The sequence below is a fragment of the Sturnus vulgaris genome, chromosome 1 (genome assembly GCF_052056855.1).
Source record: "Sturnus vulgaris isolate bStuVul1 chromosome 1, bStuVul1.hap1, whole genome shotgun sequence".
Classification (NCBI taxonomy): Eukaryota; Metazoa; Chordata; class Aves; order Passeriformes; family Sturnidae; genus Sturnus; species Sturnus vulgaris.
This window is the reverse complement of record NC_142243.1, coordinates 121,611,709-121,639,501: the sequence shown is the minus strand read 5'-3', so window position 1 is coordinate 121,639,501 and position 27,793 is coordinate 121,611,709. Positions and strand designations below refer to the sequence as shown.

Below are 27,793 nucleotides of genomic sequence, written 5' to 3'. Positions count from 1 at the left end.
TGCTGTGATTCGTGTCCCAACACCTTGCAGCATCGTTTTAGTTGCTCTGCAATGGTTTTCTGCTTACAGCAGAATTGAAGATGCACATACAGAGGTCTCAGCAGTGGAACTTTGAGAAGTGTAAATGGATTTGTGTGGAGGGGAGTAACCATTCCAAATCAGTTTGGATGCCACAGTTGCATAGCTGATATGCAAGAGGACAAAGCCCAAAGACACAGAGACGTTTGAAGCTTAGCAAACTACAAGGAGATGTTCAAAATGTGAGGGTGGCAGTATTGTTTAAGGTAGATATAGATATAGATACAGATATAGATATAGATAGATATAGACATAGACATAGACATAGATGACATAGATGATATAGATATATATCAGCTTTTATTTTGGATCCTCTGCTTTCAAAGTGCCACAACTTTCTTTCTAAAAGGGGGATAGTTTCCAAAATATACTGTACAAGATTTGGCTCAGTGGAAATTGATACAAGGGGTTTTGGTTTCTTCGGTTCAATAGCAGCAAAACCACACATGTTAAAATAGGGGAGGGGGACTGGTGGGACTCCACTCATTTTTGGGCAGACTGATGTTTTTTGAGATGTTAAAATAAATCTATTCAGTTGTAGGTAAGATAATTCTTAAAATGCAAGACCTCAGTGTAACATTGCAACTGAACATCCATGGAGCCATTCTTTCATCTGTTACAGGTCCTTCAATCATGGAATGTGACACGGATGGTTCTAAGAGCTGTAGGAGCTTTTTCTTCAAGCTTTGGTATCCCTGCTGTTTCATAACAGTGATTTATCCACATTTTAATGTGCATGTTTGAGAGTACACAAGTGGCCTCACGTACCAAATAGCTTCTCAGTTACTGGCACTTAGTACAAAACCAAACTCAGTGACAAGACTTCTCTCAAGCAGACCTTATATCATGAACTTTCAGTATGTACTGGAAGGAAGATACCAAATCAAAGTGAGTTTTCCTTCAAAGAAGCCAAGATATCTTCCCACTGAGAGAAATTTTCTTGCCAAATGCTGGCTCTCCAACTGTGGCCATCTTGACTAGGGAGCTATTTAAAGCAAGGATTCAAAGATTTTTTTCATTATGGCAAGACTTTCTTTCACTTCTCATAGATGGCTGAGATGTTGATGCTCAAACTTTCCTTAAAAAGTATGTTCAGACAGAAGTCAAGATCAGGAAATTTCAGAAGGAAAGTGAGAATTGGGATGAACTGAAAGTAGAATTAAAATGGACATTGTTAACATAAATATCTGTGTTGTTTCTGCTGCAATAATAATGTTCTTTTCTCTTTATCTGATATATTCTATCCTTATTTAAGTCAGAGCACACCCCACATGGTTGTTGCATTCACTTGAATGTATACTGTCTCTTATAGTCTCTGACATGGTTTATAGCTGGTAAAGAAGGGGCATTGTAGGGGTGGTTCAGAAACTGGGCCCAGATATGCCAGTATCATTTAAGATAAATGACATTGCATTGGATGAGAAACTGTCCCTTGTCTGATCCCTTGGACACAAAACATGGATGTGGCATTATGTACATTAGGAGGCATCTTGTGTGAATTTGGTTTTCCAAGTTCGCTGCAAGGTTACTTGCCATGGAATAAGTACTTGGTGCTTCACTGTTTATTATTGTTGCCCTTATGATGAACAACCAGTGTCTTTTCGACAGAAAAGAGCTACCTTTTCCAAAAACTTGCATCACTTAATTATCTAGGTTATGTAGGCAAATACAGCTCCTCACTGCCTAGACACCAGCCACAGAACTGAACTGTTTAAGGGCATGAATATGCACATGCCTGGTTTTAATTGGGATACCTCATTTTCTCATTTCTGCCATTGTTATACAAGAAAGGTTTACATTCATCTAACCTTCCTTCCAACCACACCATTTTTGTTGCTGTTTTCTCCATTGCTGTGCCCCCTGCCATCAGTCTTCTGGTGAATCAGGTGTATGATGCAGACATGATTATCATCTGCTCATGTCTTCTAGCCAGACTGTGCCAAATCTCACAGATTTTTTTTGCATAACATCTTTAAGAGACAACCTTTCTTCTCCGTCTGTGTATCTCACATGCTTGTTGGGCTCCCTGCTCTGTTATGCCTTAGTTATTGCACCTCAGCATATGACCACTGGGGATGAATCCATCAAATGCAACATGCTTAGTTGCATTTTTGCAGTCTCTCATGGTCTGGCTTCTCACTGATTCAACCATCCTTTCATACAGAATCCAAGTATTTATACACTCTTTCTTATCAGCCCAGAATGCCAGTTCATCTTTGAGGATATTGAGGATATTGCCCTTGAGAAATGACTTTCAGAGCTTGCATTTCCTTGTGACTACACAGAAAATAGTTTATCTGCTTAGTGCCAAGATGACTGCTAATTGATGTTAACTAAATGCTTTTCCTATGCTAATTCCTTCTGTCTTTAAACAGCTGTTGTCTATTGTCTAAACTAAGATCTTTGAGGAAGTAAATGCCTTTTTCATTTGCTTTGGTTTTGTGCAGTACCTAATGCAATGCGTTTCTGATCCATGATTTAGGTTATAGACACGGTTCCAAAAACAATAAAGTACAACTAGTTTGTTCTAGTGATTACCTCTAATAGCATTGTTTATGTCTTGTCTTTTTTATAGTTTTTACTTACAAGCAGTACCTTTTAAAGTCCTGTAAATTTCAGAGTCAGAACAAATCATTCTGAGATTATAAAGTAGCAGCATCCCTAGCTAAAAACCTTCCATAAATATTCAGGACTACTGAACACAAAAATAAAGAACACCAGCAATTTAGACTGCATTTCTGTTATTATTCCAAGGCAGTTTACTGTCTTGGAAAAAAAGGAAAATATTTTTTCTCCATGTGCTTATGTTTTATAGTACTTTGTTTATAAACTGTTAGACTGTTTCCCTGAAGGAAATGGTGAGAATGAATTCAAAGCCTGTTGAAGCTAGTGAAGCATTAGTCAGATTTAACATTTGTTTATTTGTGCCTTTTATACAGAAGGATGGTTGGGTGTATTTTTTTTAAGAAAAATACACAAATCTGATTGCAGAGCTACAAAATTGGTAAATTGTCTTGAGGGCAGGTGTGCCCCCTGAAGCCGATTTAAATCATGTTCTTAATTGACTGAATATAAAGATGATTGCTCTTTGAACAATCTCATATGGATAACAAAGAGAAATCCCAAATTCATTTATTGTTGGTTTGGACTTTTTCTGGTTGATACTCCAGACTTTGTTTGACAAGATAGGCATCACCAAAATAGTTACCTGGAAAATGAGTTCTTATTTTCTTATACACAGATTTTAGTTTTGACTCAAAAAAATAGTGGCCTCTTTGCCAGAGGCAAATTGTAATCTGGCAGGCACACAAGGCCCTAAAGACTTCAGAGGAGCTGAGTAGAATGGCCCATATATCTCATTTTAAAGCTTCCTGCAATAGCTTTGAGTCCAGTGAGTATCTGTGTGTTGGAAAGATCTGCCTCTTGACACAGCAACAGAGGAAGAAAGATTAGGAAAGCACTGTATTCCCTGTGTGGAGGCCTGATTCCTTTCTTTATCAGAATGACCTTAGCAATGGGCTGCTGGATATGATAAATGTGTTTTTTACCTAAATAAAGATGATGATGCTTCTGATGGTCCTCACTGTGTCATCATAATTTTATGCTGCAAATGATCAAATATAGGGCAGGGGGATTTTCAAGATCTAGTAAGAGGAAAGAGAAGACGTGTATTACCTGCAAGGCTTTTAAATTTCCTAAATCTGATGAGTGTGCTGTGTTTTTTGAAACCACTGATTACTTTTTGGGGAGACTTAATAAGATGATGATCTTTAGAATGTCTGTCACTTCTCTGCTGATGTGTGTGTTTACGTAAGGCATGCACATTGAATAAATGTACAAGTAAAGAGATTGCCTTAGACCCATTCACACTTTCACATGGATGTGCAGTTGAGGTAAGTGTGTGCAAAATTCAGATGCAGTAAGCTGTCAGATGAATGGGACAGGACCTCTATTGCTGAAAATTAGCAGAGCTTCTTTGACATCAAGGAGTGTAAATCCACAGATCATCCCTGCAGACCCACCCTATCCTGCCTTAATTTACATATACCACTCTTTTAATTTCTGCTAATGAACTAGATGGCTCTTTCTTTCTCTCCATGCAGAAGGGGGTTAGTCTCAAGTCTGGGAATTAGTCTGGGAGTCCCAACTTCTGTCCAGCTCCAGCTGTTTAGCAAAAACCCTGTGGACTGAAATTGCCCTTCTCCACCACTGCAGGGGCTTGCCTGCTCAGCAGAGTGACTGTGCTGGAATAAACTGAAGGTCCACGAAACTGTTATCTCAGGTGACTCTTATCTTTGTGGAAGAACACCTCTTACACTGTTTCCTGTGCCATTAGTTCTCTGGATGGCCTGGAAACCAAGAGCTTGCATAGTTTTTGAAGGTTTTGACTTCAGTATGGTCCAGCTATTCTCCAAAGGAATTCAGTCATCTTCCCATACAATAACAAAATATAATCTAGTATCAAAACAAACCACAGGTGATGGTTTAGGGAAGAAGGTGTACTGAAGATAGGCCAGGTGAAATGTTTGTTGCAAATCCATGGTGTGCTGCAGGATGTTTCTACTGCTCCTTCTTTTCACAAGGTTAGGATCTTCTTGAACTGATATAATGATTTTATTGGAACTGAGCACAAGACAACTTGTCATCAGAAATCATCCTAAAGCTTGGGGAGAAACACAAAGCAATTCTCCACATTTCCATACCGTGGGATTAGAACTCATTGTGTATATATATTATACATTGATATATATACTATATACATATATATTTATAAAGCTCTATAGCTACTCTTTTAAGTTAAAGAAAAAATATAAGATGGTTTGCATCTAAAGAAAAAATTACCCTGATAGTTCTCTCTAAAGAAGTAGGCTCCACTTTATTTTTTTCCCTTTAATGTGAATGCTCACAGGTTGTATGTTAGGCTTGTTTTAGAGGAAGCTGGTTACTGAAGGAGCCTAGTTCTGAGAGCACAGGATTCATCCTTCAGGATTCAGAAGTCCTGAGGGGCAGAGCTGTCAGGAGTCGTTGACATTTAAAGGAGAGGAGGCTGTCTTCTGTGAACGCTATGCAAGTCTCTCAAACGTTTTGAAAACAGGGAGTAAATGCAAACTATATATAAAGACTTGAAGGCAAGGTGCTCCTGGTAACCTGCCTGACTACAGATGTGAGCTGCTGCACCACACTAGATTTGGATACAGAGGATGAAATTCCCTGTTATCCCAGGAACACAGCTGATGTTGACATCCATTCAGATTCATTTTGTTTACCGAGGAAGAAGAGAGATCTTCACTGTTAGTAAAAGCTGTTGTTGAATATGTTGGGATAAGAGAAAAAAATTACAAAGACAGATTCAAATTAATTTGGAGTCACAGAAGGGAGACTAGGAGGCATTTCAGTGATGTAGTAAATTAGTACAGAGATCTTTCACCTCCAGCCACTGGGTTCAAACTCATACCAAGCTGCAAGCTGATAACAAACGGGTGATTTAAACTGTGTCCTTACTAGGGCATGGCCATGGTTTCTTGTGTATGCCTGTCCTCAGATGGAAAATGTTTCTGTAATGAAACATGTCAGAGTGTGAGATTATTGCTTTGTGAAATTTACAAAACTGATATATTTTCAACATTAATTGTGATATTTAAAAGAGGATCTTTGTCCTGATTAAATGAAACTATTTCAAAACACAGCTATTGAAATTAATGCAACTGTTTTATTTGAGCATTCTCACAGGAATATGGAAGCTCTTTATTCTCTTATTTATATATGAAGAGTTAATGTGTGTATGCATATACTCATAGTCATTTTTTAAAAATAATAAAAATACTAGGGAAGGGGATTGTCTGTTTTTAAAAACCTTAAACCCTTAATCTTTCCTTTTTACATAGTAGCTAGACTTGGATGTAGCTAATGTCACTTGGATGTTCAGTACAACATATGCTCAAAAGCACAGCCAGCTATATTGATAAGATAACCCTACTTCTCCACATACTATGGGTACAGATTTGAATTTAACACTGTTAAGCTGTGGAGGTGAAATGAGAGATCATGTGAGGCCTTTTTCAAAGATCCAACCATAAAGCATACATTCAAATGATACCAAGTGATAAATTCATAAAAGTGGAACAGCTCCATGTTTATGTTTCTCTCATGCTCCATAACTCAGACGTTTTGCAGATATGTTTGGTTGTGCCATACGGTCGTCTTCTATCAGAAATTTACAAAGATCTGAATAATGTTATATAAAAATTGGAAGAAAAGCTCTGGTATTTTTCATTGTTGAGATTATGATCTGGTGCATGGTATAGGTGACAGAACACCTATATCCTAGACAAGATGAGATACAACTTTCAGTAGGTATCTCAAACTGTGTGAAATAAATATTATTTTATGTATTTATTTTATTTTGGAAATGTATTATAATCTCTCATTGCTGAGGCAGTATTTTATTAATCGTTCTCTCCTGGAAGAAAAATAATATCACACTAGTCAGTTGGGAATTCTTACAGTTCTGGAAGCTGCATAAGACAGTCTTTATCAAGAAAATTACCTTTTGGAGAATTAGAGAAGCATAGATGTTTGTTAATAAAAGCCCAAATGTATAGCCTAAACGTGCCATTCTTGCTCACTGGAGTAATTCTGTTTACTTCAGGAGAAGGAACTATTCCTGTGACAGTATAAAGCACCTGGTGAAATTTTTAATTTCCTAAATAATTCATCTCTGAGGATGGATAATGCATATTTGAACATTTTAATTGTAGTGTATTATATTCTGTTTTCAGACTAAGAGCTAGCATATACAGCAGTTTTCAGTGGTATTGTATAATGAGTAATGTCTCTGATTAAAGCTTATTTATGTGCAAGGGTTTTTTATTATTATTTTTATTTACTTCATAGGCATACTTCACAAAATATCATGGGCTGGCATCTCTACAGTAGCTTGGAGCTGCTCTTTAAAATGTCCTTGACTTTAAATAAGTATATAGCCAGAATAGGCATATTCTTGGCTTCAATGTAATTTGCCTTAGTCCACTCTCTGACAAGGCTGTTTAGGAGGGAGGATGCCAGTGGTTTCCAAGAGGAAAATTTATACTGGGGGAAATTCAGTGTTTGACAGTAACACTAAAGGACATGAGAGGCAGGTATGAAGGCACCTACTACTAGGGACTCCAAATTTTAATTGGACTTTTCTTTGCTTCTGCAATACTAACAGTTGGAGATTTTATTAATAATTAAATAAAAACAGTGTAATCCTTCTGACAGCATTCAGCTTAGGGGGAGATGTTAATGCACTGCATTATTTTAACAACGGATTGTATGTTCTGCTTGGGCTGTGTCTGAGAGGAGTATGACTTTGCAAAGAGGAACATGAAAGGATAGCAGTATCCTTCTCCATTGCATTTTCTTATTTTTTCACATGCTGAGTTTAGGGAATGGGACAGCTAAGAACATTTCTTTTTACCTCGATTAAAAAATACCCTGCATTTTAAATATTCTGTTTTAAATATAAAGAATCAACCTAAAGCTTGATATCCCTTTCCAGTAAGGATACAGGACAGAGTACCTTTACAGCTTTACCTGTCTGGGCTTTCAAGTTACCATCTCTAAAATACACCATCAGCTCATGGGCGCTGCCTCCCCTTTCACATCCTGTGAAAGGCAGGGCTGACAGGTCAAAGGGCATTATGAGCCTCCCAGGGCCCTCCTGACTCTCTTCAAGTCAAGACAGGTAGTCCTGAAGGTTAGATACAAAGCAATAATGAGCTTTTTATTGCCACGTGATAGCTGTCTGACTTCTTATTTTCAGGCAATTGGTTGGTTTGTAATAGGGGAGGTGAGGATGATTTAAGAACTTCTTGGAAACATACCTCACTGCATTAGCAACTGAAGTCATCCCAGACTTAGTGGAGGTTTTTTTCATACTTTTCAGTAGAGTATTTTAGAGATCATTAAATGTGAAATTAATTAATCCTTATGATTCCTTTGGGAGATGGAGGGTTTTTATTAGTCCTGTTTTACAGATGGGGAAACTGAGATAGTTTCAGTCAACTCACTTCTATGTGGTGAACCATTGGTAGAGCAAGAATGACACCAGAACATCTCCTAACTGTTTCCTAGCCTCCTTCCTCAGCTGCAAACCATATTGTTTTACTGCTGGACTACTGCATCTCCAAACTCTTTATACCTATGCCCCTTGTAAGTGCCTTAAACCTCCTTAAGTTCAAGCTCCAGGTGTCACAAATTCTGCATCTAGCGAATGAGACATTGTTAAGATGTCTGCCAAAATTTTAATTTAATAGCCTTGCCACACATGATATAAGAATCCTGGGAGAGTGTGAAGTGCAGGACTGTTTTTGGTGTGCCTTTTGTTTCCTTTGACCACATCAGTGCTTCTCTCCAATTCCCTAACTCTATTTCTTTTATCTCTCTGTTGCTGGAAAGCCTCTGACCCTGAGAGCCATTGAGAAGCAGAAGCCTTGCTGTAAACAATCTCATTTACTGCACAGTCTTAATATGCTCCCTGAAAAATATCTACTAATATGATACACTGAGGCTGTGGAAGAAGAAACAAGCCTGCAGCTGATGGTTGGATCCTGACATATAAAAAGAAAGTGGAAGGGATACACTAACACTGGACGTCTTTAATTCTGATACTTCCTAGTTTTATGCTAGATAAAACAAGGTACCTTTAATTTGAGATTTAAACTGTGATTCCTTGGGTTTGTTTGTTTCCCTTGTATTCTCAGAGGGCCCAGAGGAGCCACGCTGCTTGCTATTGTAGCAACAACTTCCCATGTAGGTGATGATCGCCCGTCCAACCCCAGCCTCTGAGACTGCTGCACATGCTGTTTCAGCTTGTTAGGGGATTAACAACTTCAGCTGAAAGCGTAATAAGCCTTTTATCCTTTAGGCACCAGCTATTACAGGGGTATGCACATCACGTTTAATAGTGCCCTATCTAGCAGGATTGGAAAAGAAACAAAGGAGGAGTGCAGGATAGTGGAGGGGAGAGACCCCAGCAGCCTGGGACAGGGTGTATTGAGCCCCGGATGGTTTTGCTTTCTGACTGATCTGGCTGCTCACAGAGTTGATGCACAATCTGCAAAGAAGAGGGCTCTGCTGGGGTGGTGGCTCCTGGGGACCCTGCCTCTGTCTGCTTTTAACCATGCTGTATTTCCTTTTTATTGCACCTGCAAGCAGTACTCTGGAGCAAGGCACTAAATTTTGTATACCGTCTGGATGTCAGCAAGCATTGCAAAGCAGGGGGTTGTATTCCAGTTAGGATGCTGTTTTGACTTTGCAGATAATGCAAGTGGGACCCAGTAGCTCCAGGTTTGTTTTGCTCACTCCAGCATGCTGAGCTAGGTTAAAAAACATTTTCATTTTCACCTCATTTCTCAGAGGAAAAATCTTCCCCATTATTATTTTATCTCCCTCTCTGAGAAACTGTTTTGTTTTATTGAAAACAGACAGAAAAAAATCCTTTGTTTCTAAATTCTTGTTTCTCTAAATCTCATCCTGATTGTAAATCCAGGAATAGCAGTATTTTGGCCCATGCTTTTGATACTGTAAGGTGGACACAGAAACCTGCCTTAGACTTTTTTTTGTGTGTGTTTGACTTCACAAGAAATGTGTAATATTTCTGTATTGGTAACGTGTTGTTAAATTTATAAGGCAGATCACCAGCATTATGTTCATGGGCTGAGTTTATGATGTATTTCTGACATGTCCATCCTTGGATCCAACACTGACTTCAGTAGAGAGTTTCACCCTCCTGACTTTCAGCATGTGATAAAAATACAACTTTCAGCAGCCCAAATGCTGCCCCATGTCTGCTGATCTCCTGGGTCCAGGATATTGAAATATGATGGTCTAAAGACTTATGTCAGAAAGCAGAGGGTCAGAGGGTGATGGGACAAGGTGTGGGGTGGCTACAGCCATACGGATGTCAGCGAAGTGCAAAGCAATACCACACACCAGAAAATACTGCAACTACCTCTTGCATTTTGTATAAGCAATTTTCCAGTCTGTTGTCTTCTGTCAAATGCAATGTTCTGAGACATTTAAATAAAATAAATACTGCTGTTGAGTTATATTTAGAACCATGTGAAATTTCTGTAGTGAAACTCCCAGCCAGGCAAAACATGCCGGCTTTCAGGTTTCTGTACCACTTGAAGCTTCATCTGGGTTTGTCATAGAGGTTGCTCATGAAATCTGATGGTGAAGGTGGCTGCCTTCCAAAGGAGCCCAGCAGAGGCTCTGCCTGCCACTATGGACACTGCTGGAGGGGTTGGGCAAATCAGGGCTGGGTCCAGGTGAGCCTCAGCAGAGAATTTAGTTTCTTGCAGGTGGAAGGTCAAAAAAGCAAATGATGAGACCAGCTGCTAATGGAAATTGAAATGAAGGTTTGCATAACCCTCCCACCCCTGCTCATTTTAATCACTGAGCTCTCACATTTGCCTGTCTTCTCAGACATGCATCACTTATCTAATGAGGATGGGTGTTGGTGTAATGAGTACCAGCGCATGTGGGGGCTGGCCAAGGCAAGAGTAGGTGTGTGGAAATCCCTCCAGAGGTGAGGTGAGAGCCCAATGGGATGGGGGCCATGATGGGGCCTTGGGGTAGGGTGGTCTGCCCCTGACTTGAGCAGCCATCTCCCTCCCTCTCCTCTAGCCTGCACAGGGTTGCTCCCAGCACACCACCGCTGCCCTGGGGAGTCACCCTCACCCTACAGTGCTCCCCAGGAGCACCATTTTGTTCCCTGGGATGCAGCTGGGTGGACACACTACTCAGCTCTAGCCCTGTTTTGAGCATGGAGTGTTAGGTATGTGCATCCCTCTGGCTTCAGGGAGGAAGGGAAGGAGTCTGGCAGCGCAACAGTTTGTAAGGGTAGGGCCACTGGTGCCACACAGGCTCCAGTTGGTGCCACAGGGGCTCCAGTGCATGTTTCACTGCACTTTTCCCCCAGCACTAACATGCAGTCAAATGGATTTTGATAAAGCACAGAGTGATGTTCTCTCTCCCTTTTCCTTGTGAGATGGGGAGGGGAGGGGAAGGAAGGCTGAGCATACCCTTAAATCACTGTCCTTTTTCTACATAAGGATCCCCCAAATAATTTTAAAATGCACAAAGGCTTTATTGTAAAATAGACATTTGTAAGGAAGCAAGTGTATTTGTTCATCACAGTTGTGGTTTAGCTGTGGAGGTTATGGAATAAAGTGAAATTTTAAACAATTTAAAATAATTGCATAAATTGTTTGCTAGCTTGTTTTATTATTTTTTTTAACTCAATAGGACCCTTTTTCATGCATTTAAGTGTTAACCTTGTTTGATAACATGCTAGGAAGTGGTACAGAAACCTTTATTCTTCCAGAGGGTTGAATTCTTTTGTGAGATATGATAGACAAAGCTGGCATCCCTTGTAGAGGATATGTAAAGCCTGTCTCCAGACATTGTGGCATTGCTACAGACAGAGTTTGTCATCCATAAATTTACAGCTTATTTCAGTCTATTCATAAATTGACTAAATTTTTTTTTGAAAGAAAAAAATATATATAGGTGTATAAAATACCCAGTTACAGGTTGTGTTCTATTTAGCCCTTGATTGAAACGTATTGCTCCTCAGTATCTTTTAGCTATGAAAATTATAATATGGAACAGAGATTAGAATGAAATTATCATGGCTAGAAGGCATTTACTCAGTGGTGGCAGCCACATAAACCTGAGCCCTGAGAATGATGATAATGCATTAGGTTCTGCATGCCCGATATTATTGCTGTACATTATGTATGTTTCATTTATACTATTTCGCACACACCAGCAACGCTGACAGATAGGTAATTACTCTCTGCGCCAATGAACACTTATCAGCCCCGCCGCTGTTTATTGCTGGGATGAAGTGCGCTTGTCAGTCAAGGTCACTTGTTTGTGTGTCCTTTTTAATAGTTCTTTCACAGTTGTTGAACTTTGCGGGCGCTTCTTACGGCAAACTTTGGGCGAGTTGCTTTACTGCGTCACCTGCCTTATTAAAGTAATTTGTATTTATGGCTTTAATTGATAAACAGCCAAGTTGCAGGAAAGAGGAAAGAGGAAAGGGTATATTTTGTTGGTCAGCTGATCTGTGGGTATGTTGGGTCATGGATGACCTCAAAAGCAGCGTGTTGCAGAGACTCTCAAAGCCTGCTGTGCCACCAGCATAAGCTGGTGAAATCTCTTGTGATAAAGATAAATATGAATTTAATGGTAATGGATACCAATACAATCTGCAGACTGCTCTAGGGCTACTGCTTGTGCTTTTTGGTAGAACATTTGCCAGTTCTGAACAGAGCTCTTATTGTTTGCACCCTCAGGACATGCATGTGAAAGACCAAGCCACTTTGTCTTCAAATCAGTGTTTTCTGCAAGAAGCCTCACAGAAACTCTGTATTATTGCGTAAAATATGCTTTCCAGGCTGTGTGTGTGCCTCTAACTTTTTTTTCCCTATTCTTAAAACTAATAGTGTCAAAGGTATTATGGCAAGCCCACAGTTTCTTGGGTTGCAAAGAAAAAAATTCAGAAGCTTTCTCTTTTCCTTCCTTCCTTCCTTCCTTCCTTCCTTCCTTCCTTCCTTCCTTCCTTCCTTCCTTCCTTCCTTCCTTCCTTCCTTCCTTCCTTCCTTCCTTCCTTCCTTCCTTCCTTCCTTCCTTCCTTCCTTCCTTCCTTCCTTCCTTCCTTCCTTCCCTGTATTACAAAAAACAGAATAACCTCTAGGATATAATAATTTATCCAGTCAAGATAACTGGAGCTATATCCTTAAGCCTGTAATCACCTCGAGTTTGTGTGTTGTGAGATTTATACTGCACTTCCTTATTACCAAAGAAACAGTTAAAAAGGATTTATGTAGTGCATGCAGTGTGTGTGTCTGGAATTTCTGTATGTTCCAACTTCTGCACTCTGGTGCCTCCTTGGTCCTTTTTGTAGAGGACACTATTTTGAAGTGGAGACTGAACATTCAATTAAATGCAAATTTTATTCAGGCATTAAAGCAGAATCACATTCATTCATTAAACTCAAATGATGCTTTTATTTAGGAAAATATATCAGCACATGGTAGCACCACATGCTGCTTATAAATAACTATGGTGATCTGGTTGTGCAAAAGTATATAATTTCATTATTAAAGGATTTAAACTCCTTACAAGGTGCATGGTGTCCATGAATGTTTCAGTTAATTTGATTACATCCATAGAAAAAGCATTTCATTTACATGGGTAGCTGTGGGTCTCCTGTCTTACAGCACCGTTCTAATGCATTATGATCCCAATCTCACACTTGTAGGTTCTGACTTGGCTGGATGTGTTTAATATTTTGGGTACGTAAATGCAGATTTGAGCAATTCGATTTGTTTCTGAACCTAGCCTACCAAGCTTCCACGTTTTCAAACCACTTCCTTTTCTTAGTTCTTAGTTACCAGAGTGTTACAAAGAAAGGGGTTTGATCTCATGTAGATAGCATAGCATTAATTACCCTGACACTAATTAAACTGCATCAAACAAATACCACCGTGTTCCTCAGGGGGACAACAGAAGGCAGTTTAAAATAATTACTGGAGCTTCATGCATGTGTGAAGTTTTCATTACTCTTAGGACACAAGCAAAAGAGATTTGATATCATTAAAATTCCCCCCTTTAGTGTTTGCAAAAAAATGACTAAAATTTCCTCAGAGCATATTGATGTCTAAATAGTAGTGGTTTCAGTTCTTGAGAATAGTAACTTTTCTTTAAGAATTGTAAGCCTGTGAAGCAGGAACAGGTGTTCCAGTCCACATTCTGGTATGATTATGTATTAGCTTATGTTTGTCAGACCATTTCATTAACCACCCACTGCTATCACATATACATATACTTTGTTCTTCCTGAACCATGAAATGAAATGCATATATCTTCACTAATGCTTGCTATCAATGTAAATGAGAAAAGGAGGCTTATTACCAATCACTGCTGCTGTGAAGCACACACCTCTGTACAGTTACAGGTAATAAACATCTTTTTGTAAGTAGGAAGCAAGATATATTGAGTTCTGCATACAGTAAGCAGCAAACGTGCCTTCCACTGTACTCCAGTGTTAATAGAGCACAATTCCCACCCATGTACACATTCAACAGGATGTCCTAAAGCACCTTTCTGAACCAGAAGGTGCTATTCCTCTTCATGCTCATTTATATCTTGTAAATGTTTTGAAGCTAGCGAAACTTTGCTGACCAGTGGTTAATGGGCATCTTCTCCAAGGAAAGTAGGAGCATGTTTGCACCAGTGAGCAAGTGCCAGTTTCTGGATCAGCTGTTGCTCCTGTCAGAGCCAGCAGCAGCTTTATAGACCCCTTGAAAAAGTAGATGGAAGAATGATGTCCCTGCCTGGGATGGGGGCTTGGAGCAGACAGCCTTTGGAAGGTTCTTTCCAACCCGTCCCAATCCATGCAGTTCCACAAGCCAGAGACTAGCAAGCAAAGATGACAACAAGACAGTAAATGTGGAGGATGCAGAGTTCCAAACTTGCTGCGAGTTCTGTACTTTGCTAATGCTCACTTGACCATGCACGAAGCACTGCTTTCCATTTTCCAAGTTGATGAGTGTGTGTGCTTTTTATTTCTAAAAGCCACCGAGCCCATTGTACAGGGTCATTTAGCCTCTTGATTTTTAGAGGTCAATACAGCGTCAGTAAACGTCATTGAATTGAGTACTGATGGCAGGGGCCTGTGGTGAAAGGTGTGTGAGACAGAAAGCATCTATAAAAACATCTCTAGCTCTTCACTGCTTGCAATATTCTGTGTGACTTTTTCTCAAAATTTGATTATGTATAATTTGAATGTATATAGTAATATATCATAACCTGCTTATTTTCTGGAACCTTTGAGGAACTATGTAAAATATTTCTCTGTAATGGAAGGTTTGATTATGCTGATGGTACTACTTTTTTTAAATTACAATGTTGTCTTGATATTACTAAATCTGCTGCCTGCAATATAACAGTGAATTAGGCTTGTGCAATTGACAGACTAAGTAGAGATGATCAAAACTGATTGGAGAGGAAATACAAAATTAATCCAGTTGTAAGATTCTGTGAACCCAACAAACACGCACAGCAGAATACTTTTATTTCTTTGGAGCCAGATGGTTTGTCCTATTTTAAGCTGATAGATTCTTCATGCATTTCTTTTGGATGTCATTGGTTTTAACTGCCAGACAGTATCTACTGTTAGAAGTTTCCTTATTCCTGGATTATTTAAAGAGTATTTTTGGCACATTCAAATGATCATACTGTACACCAAGTTAATTTTTCCTTACACTTAGCTCATACGTGAAAAAAGTGTTTATATAATGAAAAAAACCCTCTAAAATGAACAGTTCTTTTTTTCCTTCTTTTGACATGATGTTGACAGAAGTCGCTTTGATGTAGTTTAGAGTCATGAATTTTCTATCTGTTCTGTTTTTCCTGGGGCTCCATCTATTCAGACATCCTGATCTGTCATTTTGCAACACTTTGTGAAGTGCTTGACAGATAGCGGTTTTGACAAGTGCTGGACATCAGCAGCAATTCAGAATAAGCAGTGTATATTTCTCCAGGTAAAGTGACAAAACGTCTAAAAGCGTAAGAAGAACTGTACAGTCTTCAATCACATTTAATGTTACAAAGCAAGACTTTTTCTGCTTTCTCCATTTGTTCTAGTAATGTGCAGTGGCTCAGACTTGAGTATCTGCTGGAATTTTGGATTAATGACTTTCTCTTTTCCTTTTGTATTTCCTAGTACATGAAAAATTTCTTCAATCGGATTAAAAATTGGAAGCTGAGACAGATCCAGAAAATTGCAGCACAGCTAAAGTTACATGTAACAATAATTTCCAGGGTCTTCTAGTATTTGATAAATCTCTGCATTTGTTGTTGTTGCTTTGTTGGGTTTTGTGGGGGTTTTTTTGTAATGTCATTTTAATTCTACAAATATAGCATGTATGAAGAACACAATTTAGGAAAATCACCATTATTGATTAATTATTCTATTTCCTATCCACATCCCAAACCCTTTCTTGATCGTGGTTTATATTACATCACCCATAGGTAATCACAGATTACATATTTACATGATGTAGTATATTGAAAATGTAAAACATTTCATATAATTATTCTGCATCTGTATTCACTCAAGAAACAGCTGTTGAAAGTTGAGGGGGATGCAAAATGGCACAGCCTGAAGATGTTCTTGTTCATTCAGCTAACTCCTTTTTGATGTGATACCTACTGGCAGGGTTGTGTGGTGAATTCAACTTCTTTGACAGCCATCAGCCCCACTGACCAGTAGTTTCAGTTTTTATAGTTAGGGGAAAGATGAGAAAAAATATTTCCATAATTTAGATTTTTTTTTCAGCTGCTGGATCGAAAGCCCCTGCCAACAGCTATCTAAATCAACACCATGCCAACATGTTCTGTAGTCCGAAGGTCACTCAAACATCTGGCCCCACAGTCTCGTTCTTTAAGGTTTGTCACTGGGCAGCATCTGTTTATAGATTCTTTCTCAACCTCTCTTTGATCACTTTGACAGCAAAAAGAAGCTTCTATCACCCTTGATGTGTTAAGATAAAAATATCAGGAAAATCAGACCATTGTAAAATTTGGTGCAATTTCATATAATACTATATCTACATTTTTAGTTTCTTAAAATTCTTTTTCTTTTTCTTGGCTGAGTTAGAGGGAATTATGTATTACTTTCTGCTGTTGAGATTAAAAAAAAAATATTGTCAGAGTTGATATATTCAGTGGGAATGTGAAAATGACTGCACTAAGCAGGTCTTGCCCAGCTGAGCTTGGTCAGCATTTAAAAAAAAGTTTGGAAAGTGAGCAGAGCCGGCATATTTAGCTCTGGTCTATTTTGAGTAGCATGTTATCTAACTCCCTTTATTATATCCTGTGTACTCCTACAAAGAGCTACCTATTTCATAAAGGTTTATATATGCTTTTACGTGTTTAGATATTTCTCCTGTAAATAAATAACCATTGGGGATATGGAAATATTATAGCTTCCATGTTCCCTTTTAGGAACTTCCAGTGAATTTTCAGGTCTATTCTTTCCAAACAATTTGGAATTTCTTACTTTTTTTCTAGACAAGACTAAATAAATTCTCTTTACCCTGGTCTTTCGCTTTAAAAAAACATTTGGTAGTCTTTGGCAGTGTTAGAGTGATCATATTTATGAACACCACAGACATCTGGTTTACACCATAATGGAAAAGATCTTAGGTTACATGTCTTATGGAATTATATGGTCCTGTCCTCAGCAAAGACACTGTGTTTGGTGTGTAACCCAGGGACACAGTTGTAATGTGAACAGTATGAGGTATGGGTATGTGAAATTAATTTTTGTTTATGCCTCCAGAGTTTGTGACAAATGATGCACAGCCCCAGAGTCCTTTGTTACTCCACAGAACTACAGCTTGGTATCAGTTATTCACACCTACTCATGTTCAGCAGAGGGAGGTCTCTTCATGAGAACCTTATTAAATGTGCACATAAAGGACATAGTCCTGTACATCTGCCATGAATAGTCACCTCCATTCTGTGGTGGTGGGTTTATGGATGTATATCCATCTGTTAGATAGAAATGAGCTCAAAATCCATTTAACCTTGGCTAATGACAGCCAATAGGTTCACTAAAATTTTTGACCATTATCAGCTAAGAATATAACCATATGTAGAAATCAGCAGCAGACTGATCTCAGTTGGACTCTGTCTTAGCTTTATGAAATAAAATCTATTGAGTGGCCCATCCTGGGCCTTGAGAGCATGAAGCAGTCTCCTCTCAACTGCTGGTAGTGTTATGAGGAAGGGACACCTGAGCAGTGTGAGGTGGTGCTGCTGACAGATTGGAGTTTTAAATGAAAACTCTGTTTTTCCCAAGAATACAGGAAAGTCATAAAGAGTCTTAGTGGAGAAGCTAAGTTTGCATCCAACAGAGGGTGCAAATCCAAAAAGCAGCTATGGCCTCCTTCACCACCAGAATATCCCACCCCAGGAGTGCTCAGAATGAAGAAGCACCCCCTAGTAAACCATGTCCAGTAGCTGTGAGGGACAGGATTGCATGGCCACTTGATGCGATTTCTTGCTGTATGAAAGAAGGGAAAGGTCAGTCTTGAGAGATATTTTTGGGGAGAAGTGACAACATTTTGTTATAATCTAATATGCAAAGAAGGCCAAGTCTAAGACTGTAGCTCTGAAATATACAGAGGGTAGGCGCTTCCATAGTAACTGTGAAAGAGATGTAGGCTTTGAATTTAAATTCCAGCTAGCACATTTAATAGTGTACAAACTGTTTTGGATGGATACTTCAGAGTAATTCCGACCAGGATCTTGCTTTTTATTAGAGCAGCCTTGTGAAATGGATCCATTGCACAATCCTACAGTTCTCCTATCTCATACTTCAGTCAAGATGCTTTCTTTGCAGTTTCTCTTTCTGTGTAATCTTTCAAGTTCATTTGAAAGTATGAGCCATACTCCTTTCCATGTGCCTTACTGCTTTTAACTGTGCATTGCACAATCCCCATCATCCTTCCTCCTATAGCTCTCCTTTCCTTTGTAACAACACTTTATCTATTCTCTTTGTCTGCTAGAAGAAAAGCTCATTGTTGAAGATCTGAATCAGTGAAAACAAACTTTACCTACAGGATTTGACTCAGGAAATATCTTAGCTGAAGGAGATGACATAAGAAAGCAAAGACTGTTCAGTGGGAATTCTGCCTCATAAACTTTTTTAGAACAGCTGCAGATGGTGTCACCTGCAAGAATCAGAAGGTTCATCCTGTGCTTAGAGAGACATAGGCATTTTCTGAGAAAAATAATGCAGGTTTGTGGAAGAGAAATCTTGCTCTGAAACCACCTTCTGAGGTGAGTTGTGGAGAGTCATTCTTGGAGGTGGTGCAGGTTTGAGCAGTGGGAAGGACACATGTTAGTGCTAATTGGACTGAAAGATGGTATTAGGTAGAAGAGTCTTTAGATAACCCACAAGTGCTTAGGTTTAAGATGAACAAGTAAGTAATGGCACAGAAGGTATCCAGGAATACAAAAACCTGAAAGAAAGAGAAGAATCAGGTAAATTGAATTCCTTGTGTAAGGCTCAAATAGGGCTAAAACTTCAGTCAAAACTTGGCCTGATGAAGTAAAAAGCTAGGTAGGAATGAGTTCATATAAATAATCATATTGTGAGCAGTGCAGTAAGCACACACATGAAAGCAGTATAGTTTCAGCACCACGGCTGTAAGATGAGACCTCTGCTTCATTAGTTGCAAAAAAGCTTATATTATCTTGTGCTTTTTTATCTACTGTTTTTTCTTTTACAAGTAGATTTTAAACAATGTATTAATACAGAATGAGCAATCTTTTGGTTTGGGAGTACATATAAATAAAGACTGTATTCTCTTGTGTCTATTTCTGGCTTCCTTCCTCCACTCCCCAAATCAGAAACGTGTTTTACTAATATTTCGTGTTTGTCATTTTATGTTTAAAGACAAGAATAGTCAAGGTGAGACTGACAGCTCCTGGAGGTGGATTTCCTGTTGGCTCTAGGGCCAGCAGCAGGTGTGTGCCAGGGAGTGCGTGGCAGAAGTATGCACAGGCACATTCTTTTTGCCTCTTGCAGTTTCTGTGAATCAGAGACTCCGGTTTTCTGGCCTATGAGCAGTATTTTTATAATTTTAAACTTTCCATTGATGGATTTTTCTGCGTGGTTAACACCTCAAACTTAATTTCTACATTAGTTTCCACAGGCACCCTGCCAGGCTCTAGTTAAAGGCCAGCTCTGTAAAATCTACGAGGTCTGGACCAACTTGCTTAAGATACTGCTGCCTTGTTCACTGGAGTTCAGCATTTTTCTTACTCTTCTTTTCTGTCTTCCAAGGTCTTTGGGTAACTTCTAAATCTATTCCTTTCTTTTCCAGCTCGATGTTCCTCTTTGTTTCGTTCTTGATCCTGTTCTGCCTTGTCCCTCTCCTTTTACCTTCTTCCCTCTCCAGGAGCTTGTCTCAGGCAGCTGAGCCCAGCTGTCTGGCTGGGAATCTCACACAGTGGAGATGGGCTGAGCACAGGGTGTTGCAGGCACGCTGTGGAGAAAGCCAGTGCAGGAATGTCTCTGGTGGACCAAGGATGTTCTAGTGGTTAGGAAACAAGCATTTTAGTGGGATTACCAGCTGCATTTTTGAGTCAAGAAGTGCTTGTAATTAAGGATCCTGGGCCTTTAATGTGTCAGTGTCATAATGAAAATGAGATGCTGGCATTGTTCTGTGTTGTCTGGGAGCACAACTGGTTTAAAGCCCCTAGGAAGACATCCCTGACTCACTGGCTGCAAGGCAGATTTGAGCTGATGGCTGATGTTTGTTTTCTGTGGTGAAACTTCCCACAGATAGTATTGAAGGCTGAAGAGCCTTTCCAAGGCAGACTGGAATATTTTATGTAAATAAGAAAGCAGACTGATTTTAGTGCAAAAAAGCTTATTACAGAAGCTATAGATATTTTGCCACATTTCTTGCACCAACTGTTTATGCTACCTGTAATTAAAAATGAGATAATCCCAGCAATTTGAGGAAGTCTTATATGATTAATATCCATTTCCTTGTTGCTTGCTGCAGTGAAAGATAATTAATTGCAAAGACATTTTTAGAAGCAGTGCAATAATCTTCTCTAACCAAAAGCAAATGTTTAAAAAGTAAGAAAATTGATAATGCAATTAATTATGTGGCTATTACAATAATCTAACCTCCTTGGTAGAAACTTGGTGCCTAGGGACAGTATTATCCACACATTAAATAGAAATGAACAATAACATCCTCTTCATCATTGCAGTCTAAGACATTGCAGATGTAACATAACTACAGCCCTTGAGAGTTGCCTGGGTTGAGATTTCAGAGCAGTTCTTGAAAATGCAGATCTGTTCACAGAAGATCTTTCTCTACATATCCTAAAAGGTTGTCTCAGATAGAAATTTTAAGACTTTTCCTATATGTATTCAAAGACTTTGCATATAAATGCTTCCAAAGGCTTTGTAATTTCACAGGTGGATTTGTATCTAGATGATGGGTTAATGATGCTGTATCCACCTGCTTTTGAGCCTTAACCTGTGTTTTGAATACATTAGCTCCACAGGTAAGCATTCACTGAACCTGGAGTTTTGTTAATTGTAAATGTTGTATTTCAAACTTAGCCATATTATTTACAAAACAAATCTTAATGAAGGAACCAATAAACATAAACACTTACTTTTAAAATGCTAATGTACAAGAAAATAAAAAAAAGATATTGTTGATAGTGTATGTGGAAAATAATACAGAGTTCCTGCAAGCTGTTGTGCTGAATGTTTTCTTGAAGGACTGTAAACTCTTAACCAATTGGGTATATGGTTATGATTTACATACAATATTTTCCTAATATTACAGATGGCAGTAGAAGCTCAAGATTAAATTACGTACCCGGTATTCAGTTAGGCATCAACAGGTTGCTTATAATGTAACAAGAAAATGAGCATTTAAAGTCATGTGAGTTGCCACAGTAAAATGATAATGTACAAGTAGGTAAAATACAGCACTGATAGTAAGGAAAATGGCAGGAATTGAATTAGCTCAGTATAGGTGTGTGTAATAATGTCTTATTTGTAATATGAATTATGCTTTGTTGTCTTTTCATTATAAAGGAGACAGGTCAACATGAACTTTATTAGTAAAAATAAAGAGACAATGTCTCTGTTGCATGTAGTGGAGAAAACTTGAAATTGTGAAATATAGAGGAATAAAAGGAAAGTTTTTTGTGTTTGATGTGGTGGTTGTTGTTTAATTTGTTTTTATGTATACATAGACATATATTTCTCTAATTTTTAGAAGTCTCTACAGCAAACCATGAAGTGTCTGATGTGTGATTCTCATTTCTATGGAGACTCAATATGCTGTTCAGAGGAGCAGCACAATGTGCCAGGTGCTGCCCTGTTGTTGGGATGCAGAGTAGCAGGGGCTCAGAAGCTGAAGACAGCATAAAGGAGTGGAGATTTATGAAATAGTTGCTCTGTAAAAACTTTGCTTGTACAAGTTTGAACTTGATATCTGATTTCTGCTGCCTTCCAGCTGACTTCACCTTGGGGCATGCACAGTATCTCCTGGGCTCTGCCTCTATATAGGAAAAATATGAACTTGCAGGGGCTTCTGTGGATTTCAGCAGGTATTGCTGAAGGGCACCTGTGATTTGATTCTTCTTTGTATAAATGGGGCCCAAACTAAAAAAGGGGATTATTTTCTACCCAAATTTACTTATTTGGAAATTAGTGGGTTAGGTAAATGACATCAAGCTTGTTCTTAGTTTGTGTTTCTGGTCTGTATGTGGCCTGGCCCTGGGTTTGAGTCAAGATGACTCGAGCTAACAGAGCTGTAGCAAGACATGGCTGTGTGAGAAGAGTTCATGTTTCAGACAGTGCTGTCCATCAGTTCCATCAGGAGGTCGTCACCTGCAGCAGGCAATTCAGAGGGGCTACATTTCATTTCATTTTCCTTATAAACACACTTAGAGCAAGAGCTCTTGAAGCTACACAAGCATCAAATCACATGAAAATAAAACTAAAACAAACAACTCCCCCCCCAACAAAACAAAACACCACAAACAAACAAACTACCCCCATCCAAATAAAAAAAAATCCATCTTTGGACATGCAGATCCATAATCTGTATATAGCTACACACTCAATTCTGCAGTGTGGTTTGAATTAAGCATTTGCTTGTGATCTGCAGGGTTTGGAGCCCTGTACTGCATAGTGCTTAAATTTGTTGCTGGCATGGTAAGACCACGGTATTCTAATGTACGTGTCCTGAATTATATAATACTACTGAGCACCCTTTCTAATTTTCTTAATGCTGTGAGTCATTCAGCTTCTGGGCATTAGTTAACTTGTTACATAGATGATTTCCCTCATAATTATAGAGAATTTTGCTGCCTTGTTTTTCTCTTTTTCTTTGGCAAACAGGATTGTTTCAGTAGTGGTAATAGAGTTGCCTGTTGCTATTGTGAGTTTAGTCAGCTGTGAAGCTGCACTTATGTTTGTTATTACCCTGCAATTCGTTATGAAATGCAGTCTATTAATTATTTCACTAAAATGTAGCCGCTGGACCTGTGGGACATTCCACTTTCTCCTGTTACTTTACATTTCCATTTATTTTAATGGCAGTTCAGGCAGTTTCTTTACGTTTATATGTAATTTCCCTTGGCTGTCACTGCCTGCTCCTTCTAGGTACTTGAGTCAATATTTTCCACTGTTGGTTAAATTCATGTTTCTGCTCAGGAGCTGTCACTGTAACTCCCAATTCCTTATTTCCTCCTCGATGCTGTAGTTGAACATTGAGACATACAGGCGTGGAGGTCAGGGGTACAGCACTTCTGATTCACTGTAGAGCAGCTTTCCAGAATAATACCCGTTTTTAAGCACTAAAACGTCTGACCTGTAACCCTCCTTGGTTGCTACGTTTGCCTTAATAGCTCCATGTTCTTTCCCTTTGGCTCTGTTTGGTATTGCAGTGGACTTGTTGGGAAGTTAATAGCTATCACGACAATTTTTATTTTCTAAATGAAACAATGCCCCCTGGTGCTCTAGGATTCGAGAGGTTTGATTTTACAGTCAAAATAAAAATAAAACCAAATAAAATCTTTTCAGACAGATACTGTTCCTAAATCTGCCAGCTACCACTCAAATGCTGTCACTGTCACTCACAGGGGATGGGGAAGAACACTTGTCAGCACTGAGCAACAAAGAGAAGTCACAAGGAGAGTAACAGGGAATAAAAGCAAATTACAAAAGAGATAAATCCATTAGGCAGGTTAAAAGCAAATTACTGAAGAGAAAAATAAAGCGAAAGAGTTAAGAAATAGTCTAATGAAAGAACAGTTGGAGAAACGTAAAATTAAACCTGTCTGCTCAATGAAATGTTAAATCTAGATAGTGATAGAGAAGAAGCAATAATATTAAAAAATTGAAGTACTTTTTTATAAAAAGATTTAATTTAATAAAGGTATTATAGAAGAAAAGGACAAAGAGGGTGAGTGTGAAAAATGTGCAATGAAGAGCATTAAATTAAAATGGCAAATATAAAAAGGAAGAGAATATGGAAGATATATATATAAGTGCATGAATGCTACAGGAATTAGTAGAATAAATGTAGTTTGATATTTTATGTGCCTAACAAAACAGATTATCAATGCAGAAATTTAATCCAAAGTACCATCAGAGTTAAAATGTAAGCAAAGCTGATAAGCAGTGGAATGAAACAGTTGATCTCTCTTCAGTTGAGCTTGTCACTTGCATTTGATTCCGTAAAAATTAAGATGCTAAATTACAAAATTATTCTTGATGGCATGACATGCATGGGAACCACAAGATCGTTGCTTGTCCTGGTTGCAGACAGCAGAGTCCAGCACAGCATGCCTTCCTGCAGCCTCGCAGCTGACGGGAGCCTCAGCTTTGGAAGACCAGTCAATAGAGCAGACACTGCTATAAATCAACATCTCAGATGGAGTGCAGGGCTATGAACACTACCAGAGCTATCTCTAAAGCCAAAACAGACACAAAAAAAAACCCCAACAAATAAAGGCAGAAGAAAGGCAAAGCAAACCACCCCTTGCTGCAGCTGCAAGATGTGTAAACAGCCAGCGCTCTCAGTTTTTTTTCAGTCACAGGCAAGGATAAAATAGCACAGTTCAGAAGCAGGAATGACTGAAATGGCTTTAAGGTAGCTTTATGTTCCCACAGTCCTGGAGCAGCAATGAGTCAGTCAAGTCCCTCACTGTAAGTTAGAATAGCCTGAAGGCTGCTCTAAATCATTCTGGCTGCCAGTGACCCTGCAACAGCAGAGAGGGGTTGCTGGGGCATAGCAAAGTCTTGGCTGCACTTCCCTTCCTTTGGCCATGTCCCCTGGCCCATCCAGAGGAGCTGTTGGGAGGGGGGTGAGGGGGAGTCGGGGGACAAGAAAGGGAAAAGCACGGAAGTGGCTGTGATGCCTGTGCTGCTGGAAGACCCGTGCTTCTGCTGTGGCTGGCAGAGGTCCAGTGGCTGGCTGTGGTCGGAGCTGATCCCAGCACAGGCAAGAAGAATTCTGTGCTTGGGCCATGGCCAGGTGCAGTGGTAGGGTTTGATTTTATTAATCTGATTTTCAAAAGCAATTTTTGAGAGTTCTTCAGAAAATAGAGAGACCCTTTTCCCTGGGAATCCCATCTGTTGATGACTGGTTTATTAAGTCCGTGCAGGTGTTCATATTCTGTGACCACTATGGTCAGTTTTGTTAATGTATCAGTGCTAATACAATGTTGTCTCTATCAAGTAATACCTGGCCTAGCAATAGCAGTATTTAAGTTAATACTGCTATGTGGATTTATACCATTGAGTCTAGCTCATTATTTTAATTTGGCTTTTATTTACCTGCTCTTATAAACTAAAAATATCCCCAATTTGTGAGAAAAATGTAAGGCTCTGATTCAATTAGCTTACTTCTTTTTTTTTTTTTTAATTTTAAGATGAAAATTCTAAATAATATTAAGAACAAATAACAGCAATCAATAATCCTAACTCCAGGTATTTGCATTCTCTACTGGGATGATTTGATGCTGTCAGTCACCTCTGAATGATCCTATACGTGATGGAAGCTGCAGTTAAGAGTGTAATTTGTTTCCAAACTCTTATGTAAATATCTCAATCTTGCTACTTCAGTGTGAGAAAAATGTTTGTGGCTTAAAAGAAGACCATGACATTCTTAAAAGAAGGCCTTTTTCAAGCCAAAGGGCTGAAATCTTCTCTTTCTCTCACTAAGCCCAGGCTTACTTACTTTGTGGGTAGTCAAAATGGAAATTTACCAAACTGATTAGTCACAGCAGGTTATTGAGTGGACTGTTAGAGGAGATCCTGCAGCAGAGGAAAAATTATTATCCATTTTAATAATTCCTTAAAAGCATTCCCAAAATTTTGTCTTCAGTCAGCTGGGTATTTCATGATGTGCAACAGATGTAGAGTGATGTTTTAAAGTACTGAGCAAGACCATTGGTCTTATAAGTAGTGGACATCTCCATAAGTTATCCAGAGACATATTCTTAACCTGCACATATACAGTGCAAAAGTTATAGTTTATACTTGCAGATCTACTTTAGCAAAAGTGTGAGGAGCTACCTTCCCTCGTGTCCTAAACCTCCACGAAGGTTAAAGTAGAAGGTCACAGACATTCCACTCGCTGCCTGTAGATTATCTGAAACAAAAGTATGTGATCCCTTCACAAGCAAATGGTAGAAGAATGGTAGTTTGCAACCAGAGGTGTGGTGTGCATGTGACAGAGGCACAGAAGCTATAACTAAATTAAATGCTGTTGATACAATAGCTTATAATGTCTTGGCTTTTCCTGATAATTTGGAGCAGAAATTTTTAAAGAAAAAGAGGAAAGATCTATGTGTTGGTTGGATGTATGTCAACACTGGTTGACACAGTCAGCAGCTGAAGACTTAAATCTTCAGGGTGCAAATTCTTTTAGCTCAGTTGATGCCAGGAGAGCTATGTCAGACTGCAGTACTTTAAGCTCTGTCCTGAGGACTCCCAGTACCATCAGCAGGAACTGCAAACACAGAATCAGTTGAGTTCCTTGGAAAGGATTCAGTGCTTTCCTACCAGGAGCTCAGCACCAGTAGTGATCTTGAAGACTTAGTGCTGCCAGAAGTGACACAGAACCTCTGTCTGCTGCCTTTGATCAAAACTGAGGGGAAAATTGTTTTGTGTTATCTTTGAGTCTGAAAACTGCTAACATCCCAAAATAGTGAAGATCATCTGACTCTGTGGAATTTCCCTGTTGCTGTCTTCTCCCTGGCCTTTTTAGGTAGGACAGATTGACAATTCATGCTGGTGTGTGGGAGATTGTTCCAGTCTTACCTGTGGCAATCCAAACACAAAGACCTACCTACAATGATAAGCATTTCATCCCATCCACAGTATTGTCTTAAAGGAGCCTACTGAGTAGGTATCTCTGATTTAGAAACAGGATGGAGCTGAAATCATGTCCTCACATGCAAGCATTTTGGATTATTTAATAACTTAATTTGCCTTGAGGATTGATAGCTTAGTCTGTCATTTATTTGTTTGGTATTTTATGATCTGATGATTTCTCCTCACATATTTTAGTCAGGCATATTATGTATCACTGTTGCTTTATGTTTTCTATTACTGGGAATTAATTTTTCACACAGTATCTTCATTTAATTATATAATACAATCACATGTGCGTCTGCATGAATAGGAAGAATCTGTTCTAATTTAGCCATTATATATTATGCTATCTTGGGTTTTCCAGTAAAAATTCCCAAGTTTTTTGTTTTAGCATAACAATAGTCATATTCATTGCTTCTTAGATTTTAACAAAAGCCCTCAGATGCCAGTTCATAGATTGACATAATCAGCTTTGTCTCTTAATTAGAAAAGAGAATAAAGCTGTTTAAGGGTGTCAATAAAATGACAGATGCATCATTAACAGAAGGCTACATTGTATCAGAATGGTGCAAATATTGGAATTGAAATGTTAAAATCTTTTACTGGTAACCTTTTGTTTCTAATTTTCATTTTCTTGTGATTTTTTTCATAATTGAAAAATAGCAAAGGTACAAAATACAGCTATTGGTGATGGAGAACTCAAGTTTATAACCAGAG

At 38.8% G+C, this 27,793-nt stretch overlaps 1 protein-coding gene across 2 annotated transcripts in view; it reads left to right on the top strand.

The window, feature by feature from the left end:
- Positions 1 to 27,793, top strand: part of CYP7B1 (cytochrome P450 family 7 subfamily B member 1) — a 125,329-nt gene that overhangs the window by 61,949 nt on the left and 35,587 nt on the right. Inside the window, exon 1 of one of the 2 annotated variants that reach the window (XM_088175622.1) lies at positions 16,505 to 16,584. The exons of the other annotated variant lie outside the window; for it this stretch is intronic. Coding sequence (XP_088031748.1) covers positions 16,520 to 16,584 — 65 coding nt within the window. The 5' untranslated portion in view covers positions 16,505 to 16,519. Of the gene's footprint in view, positions 1 to 16,504; positions 16,585 to 27,793 lie in introns of those variants that run through there. 2 annotated transcript variants of the gene reach the window in all.